This window comes from Leuciscus leuciscus (assembly GCF_965113295.1).
Source record: "Leuciscus leuciscus genome assembly, chromosome: 6".
Classification (NCBI taxonomy): Eukaryota; Metazoa; Chordata; class Actinopteri; order Cypriniformes; family Leuciscidae; genus Leuciscus; species Leuciscus leuciscus.
This window is the reverse complement of record NC_138730.1, coordinates 29,001,557-29,008,693: the sequence shown is the minus strand read 5'-3', so window position 1 is coordinate 29,008,693 and position 7,137 is coordinate 29,001,557. Positions and strand designations below refer to the sequence as shown.

Below are 7,137 nucleotides of genomic sequence, written 5' to 3'. Positions count from 1 at the left end.
CAAGAGTATGACCTGATAAGCACAAATAGCAATGGGGTTAAAAGTGTCAAATGTTTTTGCAACTCTATGTAAACAAATCGAAGCATTTCTCTTTTTTATTCACCGTTTTTGAGAAGCTTTGCGTTTACACGATCACCAAATAATAGTTTCCTGTAACAGAGATAAAGGCAGATGTTTTCAATTGAGCTCTCAAACACGCTTGGTGGGGTATGCAGGGGCGCTATTGTTTTTGTTTTTTCCGATGACTTCCCCTACCCCCATCCACCACCCCCTTCTTCTTTCAGATAGGCGGCTGGCTGAACCCCTGCAGACTAGAGTCCACCTTCAATTTTTCTGACTTCCTCCAACTTTGTCAAACTTAGCAGTAAGTTGAACGCGCTCTCTTTATTCTCTGGTCTCCAGAGCCTCAAACGCTGCTCAACTTTTCTCGCGCTGACACTGCGCAGTTTTTGGACTGTTTAGATTTTAGACAATGAATTACCAGCCAACTTTCCCTAGTGTACAGTTAACAGTTTTATTTATCATAAGCTTTTCTCTCACTCATGGATATCCCTCAAGTCTGTTCCAGGGCAACGCATATTCAGGAGCCGTTCACAGGCACAGAAATAAGTAAGTTGCTCAATACGAATGTTAACAGCGGATCGTCTATGAGAATGTGTTTATGCTATTTGTTCTCTGTATCTCATGATCTACAAACGATTTAACTCACAGCAATCTCCTAGAGTGACGTTTAATGCTATTATTTGTTTGTTTAATCGCTAAAACAACAGGCTAATAAGTAAGAGGTCAATCGATTTATTGAACATTCCTCTTCTCGGTGTTCATTTCAAGTATTTTTTTTCAGAGTGTTAAAAACATTTGCTTTCATTTTGAAAGAAGATCATTTTCACTTGAACACCATTTTTTCACATTCGGGACTAATAAAATTAGGAAATGAAAAAATACACGAGTTTGTATTTTCTCTGCAACAACAAAAATAACCATCTCAAATTATGCTTATTCTGGTCTCTCTTTTTTTATCTGTTTCTTGTTCAGAAACTGGTGCGCCTTTATTGTCCAAAAGAACATAAGCTGCGCAGTTCAAGGCAGCGTGGAAAGTCACGTTGAACCTGAACGCGCGCAGTGTCCCGAGCATCAGCCTGACTGTGAGCCACAAATGATGTAAGTACTCGAGAGACCGGGAGGGGCATGTGGAAGTATTGATGTTAGGTAGTTCTCATGCTCCTTATGGACTCAAAGACACTACTAACAACAGAAAATCCATGATTCATGCTAACCCCAGTTAAACAGAGTTTCTATGGACGACAATAAATAATTGTGAGTGTAAATTTTGCTTTTACAAACAAGAAATATAAAATTGTTAATATTCAATAACTTACTTAGCCAGTTTGGTAAAATATTTGCAGCGCAAACGCATGCTTTCTGTTCTGGAGCAGTGTATGTGAGTGGAACGGAGTGACTGAGATTTCCACGCCCTACGGCCTGTAATAACTCTGGATTTTCCAGAACAGGTTTTTTTTTTTTTTTTTTTTTTTGCTTTTCCACACAGCTCACATACGCTAGTCTGGAATGACGTAAACAAAAGCGGAGTGATACAATCAGTAAAATGTCTCAGTGCTCAATACTAAATATCAGCACTCTTGGAGCAAACTGGTGTTTTTTGTGTTTTAGATTTAGCATATTGTGCAAATTCTATGTCAACACCAAGAGTGAGGTCCAAGATGTACACAAGCTGTTCACAGTTTGTTGGCTTTATATAAATAATATATAGTGCTGCTATATATAGCTTTTTGTTATATATAGCACTGACAAGTGGTCAGTTTTGCTTAATATGTAGTAAACATTTATATTAGGGTACATTAAAGACATTCACTTATTCAATTGAAAGTCATAGTCTATAATTGTTATGACAGAACTGTGATGCTTTTTTAGAAAATGTTACTCGCAGTATTCACAAACTGAGCTTCGTTCCTGCTGCACCACTACTGCCACAAGAAATCATGCAAGCTGGTGTTTGCTTTAAAAGCCCTTTGGGTCAGACAAGTATTTGATTAACTGAATATGTGGAGACTGCAAGGTATTACAGTATATACATTAAACTACACTAAGTTTAAATAATTACAATGGAATTTTGACAATCAAAGCTATATTTAAGGCAGCTTTTGGGTAGCCTATTTAATACAGATTACACTTCAGTGATTAATGTTGATTTCATTATCTTTAATATAAAAAATTAAGGTCACATTTGAGGTCATGTAAGGAATTCAAAGCTGTCATATGTGGCTTTGTCTGAATACTCACTTTTGCACTATAGAAGCATTTCACCAAGGGCTCTTTTGCTGTCATCTGAAGCAACTGTGATTTTAATTGTTTGGCTCAACTTGCTGTGGCATAAGAACTAGAATGATGGCACTTCTAATTGCAGCATTATCCATCAGAAGTAACAAGATCAACATCATTAAGTGAAGCTGAACAGACTAGGCCAGAAGACTCTTCTTATTAATCCCTCCGTCTGCGCAAGTTAATGCTTGCCTTTACCTTTGCTTTCATCCTGTAATAGGGGCAATGCTTCATGGTCCATTACTCACGGTTCAAACAAAGTAATAGCAATAAGTAGCTTAAGCCTTGTAAAAGATGGTTTGATCAAGTCATTTTTTAAAATGAGATTGTGGAGTCAAGGTTTTTAAATTGTGCAGGTTTTTTGTTTTGTTTAGTTTTTTTCATGTAATTTCATGTAATTCGAATCATGTTTGTTTTGGTTTTTTTCTTCTTCTTCAGATACCGTACTCAGTTTCGGCCGACTTACAAGATAGCATACAAGACTGTGACTGAGTTAGAATGGAGGTGCTGCCCGGGATACCAGGGCCCAGACTGCAGAGAAGTGAAAGGCTCTCCAAACAGACAGACAGAATATCCACAATCATACCCACAACAGCCACAGCATGGACAAACTCGACCTGCACAAAGTACGTTGTTTGAAAAAGTATGGAATTTGGAAAATTTGGATTGGGCACATTTTGGCCGTGATTGGGCTGGTTTTAAATAGCAATTGGACTGGTTTTGTTACGCTGGTTTTGAATGGATCATCTCTCTTTCACTTTACTTAAGTTACAGCACAAAATAATCATGAACGATTCGAACATCAGAAGGTATGTCGAAAGATACAGTACAACTTACCGAAATCCATTTCATGTTGCATGTAAATGCTCCATCAGTGTTTCAACCATGAAAGGACCAATAAAACAGCGTGTAAACAATTTCACGTAGTGCTAACCTCAGAAAAGCCATTTAATGACCATAAACTTGTTAGTCAGCTAGTCTAGAAAAAGCTCTAGAGAGGAACATTTTGCAAAATATATGCACTATATTGCTTATTCATTGTATTTTTACTTAACATATTCTTCCGTATTTAATGTATGTTTGAATAAACCCATTTTTATGATAGTTTTTCAAAAAAGTAGTAGAAACATAACATGCCATTCAATAGTTATAACGTTATTATTATAATAAACGTCCTTATGTATAATTTAAATGCAAGTAGCCTATACAAATTGGTTAATTTGATCCCTTAATATTATTGTAAAATAGGCTACCAACTGGGGTTCCCTATAGTTTACAGCATTGGTTGAGGCAATCTTTTCCTAAAAACATTAGCCTATATACAAATTGTTTGATTGTCAAACACGACTGAATGAATTCTTTATCATAAGTGAGTCTCTTTTGAACTTCACTAAACAAATGTGCGTGTGTCAAACCAGCAATAGAAAAAAAGAGCAAAAGAAATAAAAAAAATGCTGACAGAAAACGCGACAATTTGAGTGAAGAGGATACCGTTTCATTCTTACCTCTATAGTCCAAAGTATCCATCAGTATACACTCGATAGTACAGTCGGCAATATGAGGCCGCGCAATGCTAGAGCTTTTATGTAAACAGGTCGCGTGCTGCCTTCCTCCAATCGACACTGACCTCGCAAATATGCAAATAAGAACGTACATAAGGAATGTACAGTACAATGTGAAACATTCCTTATGTACGTTCTTATTTGCATATTTAGGCCTTCTCTGCTGGCCTAAACAGAATCAGAATCACTGACTTGCGCTTTAATATATTTTTTCCATGATTGTGTATTTATGAATACCCAATTAATTAATTAATGTTAACCCCGGGAAAATTATGAGCAGTGTGAAACGTGAAGCGAGATAACCCTGGATTCAGTTTACCCGGGGTTTAGAATGACCCAGGGTTAATTATTGCAAGTGTGAAAAGCCCTTTAAAATATCAAAGTAATGTGTCAGAGACGAATATATGCAGGTCATAAAGCGTTCTAGGTTTCTTCTGTGAGAATAAAGCGATTATCACTTCGAGAAAACCAATGGAAAAAAATATAAATATTTACAGATGACTTCACTATTTACTAAAAAATAATGCTGAAAATAATGCTGTATGAACTATTTATGTTAAATATATATACAGTATATATATATTATATATTAATTTATTATTGTCTGTTAATGCCTTCATTTTTTATGTTTACCACAGGGTCAGAACGTCGAGAAACCGGACAATATGATATCAGACGAGGAGCTGACAAAACACGCATGTTGGAGGAAGAAGTGCAGCGTCTCTCTCAGACTGTGCTGGATCTTCAAGCAGCCATGACAGGTATGGCTGAGAACCTGCGGACAGACTTACAGGAGGACACCAGCAAGATGCTCATTACCCTCCTCAATGACAGGACTTCACCTGACAGCGCAAAAACGGGAGGCACGGAGGAGAGTGTGGTGCATCTAGATGGTCACCAGGCCATGAGAGGCCACATCCATGGAGAAAGAGAAATCGAGACGGTGTTGGCCAGGCTCAACGATATGACAGATGCTCTCAAAAGCAAAGACGAAGCTCTTGAGGAACTGAGGGGAACAGTGACAGGGCATGACGGGCAGATCCGAATGCTTATGGATAGTTCCTCTCAAGGCTTACCAGTCACAGGTGCTGCTGCTCAAGATATAGACATCCTACAGACTTATATTGATGAGAAATTTGAGAAGCTCAAGAAAGAGATTGTTGTAAACATGGAAGACGAGATGGCTAAGCTGAAAAATACGTGTGATGAAAAGATTCAATTTCTTCAAAAAGCATCTGGAGAAGGAAAGGAAAGCGGCTATTTGAGCCTCACAGATCTAGTGCACAGCAAGGAAGCTGAGCTTCGAAAGGAGATCCGTAAGCTCAGATTGGATTTGTCCATGTCAGATGGTCTAATGCGCGCAAACCGTCAAACAGCCATTGGAGAAGACGATAGTGACTACTACGACTTAAGGAAGGAACTTGTTCGAGTGGCAGAGGCCCATCGTGTCCTGAACGCCAGAGTGGACAACGAGCTTGAGCATCTGTCCTCGCTAAAGATGGAAGACATGCTTGGTTCACGCATTGAGGACCTGGAGGACAGGATGAACGTCACTGAGAGGAACGCAGAGACTTATTGCTTCTATGTGGATGAAAAACTTACCAAGGAAATTAAGGATGAAGTAGCTATGCTACGTCAACTTCTGGACCAGAAACTCAATGCTATGCAGGATCAGTTCACTTCCATGTTGATCGAGATGAGCAACAACTCCTTCCCGGGGATGTCCAGTGATTCTGATGATGCGCTGCAAACTAAGGTTAACGCTAACAGGCACCTTATACAGGGGTTGGAGGACAAGTTTAATGCATTTGGGCAGATATGCGCAACCGACTGCAAAACCAACCTACCCACTGATTCCCAAAAACCAGAAGGTTTGGATAAACTTCTAAAGGTCTTGAGAAATGATCTGAATGTTTTACGTTCTGATTTTGTGAACAACGTAGCAAAGATTCATGCATTAGAGGATACTATCAGGATGTCACCTGAAAAACAATTCATCAATGCACATATGCAGGACACCAGCAAAAGACTAAATGCTTTGACTGACAACGTTAATGGCTTGACTGGAGCTTTAACGGGATTGGGAGACACAGTTAGCAAATTTAGCCAAGACCTTTACACTTTGAACTCTACTTGTTGCCAGACAGGACAGGTAAGCGGTCCTTCTCTCCAGGTAGAAACTGGCAAACCAACCCACAACCAGATCAAGGAGCTAAAAGACAAAGTGGATGCACTGAACGCTCATGTGGCCACAGAGTTGAGCGTGTGTAAGTTAGACACAGCTGGAGTAGCTGAGGGTGTGTCGGCTGTGGGTGACAGGGTGACGGCTCTGGAGAAAATCTGTGGAAGGCTTGACGGTGGAACAAACAATATCCAGGATTTTTCAGGAGAATTGGAGAAGAAGGTGACACAGATGAACCGCACTCTGGGCAGTCATTCAGGAGAAATCACAGCGCTTCAGAACTCCCTTCTGAATTTTCAGAGCCAGCTAGCAGGAGTGGCTAAGCAGATCCTTAAGGACCATACAAGTAAAGAACAAGGTAAGCTTTCAGATTTTAAAGGCAAAATGAGGAAGCCAGAGAAACCCGTTTTTATTTTTTTAACAGGTTAGTGTTGGAAAATGGAAACGGAAGCATTTGAAAGTCAGTCTTTGTATTTGCCTTCCAACTTGTAACTATCAATTCTTGTGGCGTCATCTATTGGGATTGGGTACCAAATGTGGTATTTCCATTAATCTAACAGTGTGGAGTCTACGGCATGCTATGTTTTGCAGTGGAACCTTTCTCCATACTGAACCAATAAGGGGATTCATATACAATAACCTGTTTGCCCCCAAGCTGTTGAGAGGCAGGGGGCCAGCAAAGGTTTCCTGTGGCCTTTGTATGTGCCTGTAATATGTCAAAACAACAGTTAAGCATGTTGGAATGGATCCTTTTGCTTTTTATTTTCACAAATCCTTAGTATGTGATCTTTATGTAACTTGATCGATCATAGTTTTCGTTTTTTAACAACATTACGTGCCTTCTGAAAGCATAAATGATTTATTATTTATTAACTGAATTGCTGAAATGTTTCTCACTTTATTTTGATCAGTACATTTTAACTAATGCAATATATATATATATATACACAACACAGTAAATATACTGTACATAGCTCACAGTATGTTTATATTTAGCGTCACAGAAACATTGGTCTTCAGTGTTCAGTGGTCTTTATGAGTGGAGAAGTTGTG

General features: G+C 38.9%; 1 protein-coding gene across 1 annotated transcript in view; it reads left to right on the top strand.

Annotated features, from left to right (window-relative positions):
- Positions 1 to 299: 299 nt before the first annotated feature.
- The window catches only part of emilin2a (elastin microfibril interfacer 2a), a 14,668-nt gene continuing 7,830 nt past the window's right edge, over positions 300 to 7,137 (top strand). The window contains exons 1-4 of the mRNA XM_082172792.1: positions 300 to 609; positions 1,036 to 1,161; positions 2,779 to 2,966; positions 4,541 to 6,442. Coding sequence (XP_082028918.1) covers positions 473 to 609; positions 1,036 to 1,161; positions 2,779 to 2,966; positions 4,541 to 6,442 — 2,353 coding nt within the window. The 5' untranslated portion in view covers positions 300 to 472. The remainder of the gene's footprint in view (positions 610 to 1,035; positions 1,162 to 2,778; positions 2,967 to 4,540; positions 6,443 to 7,137) is intronic.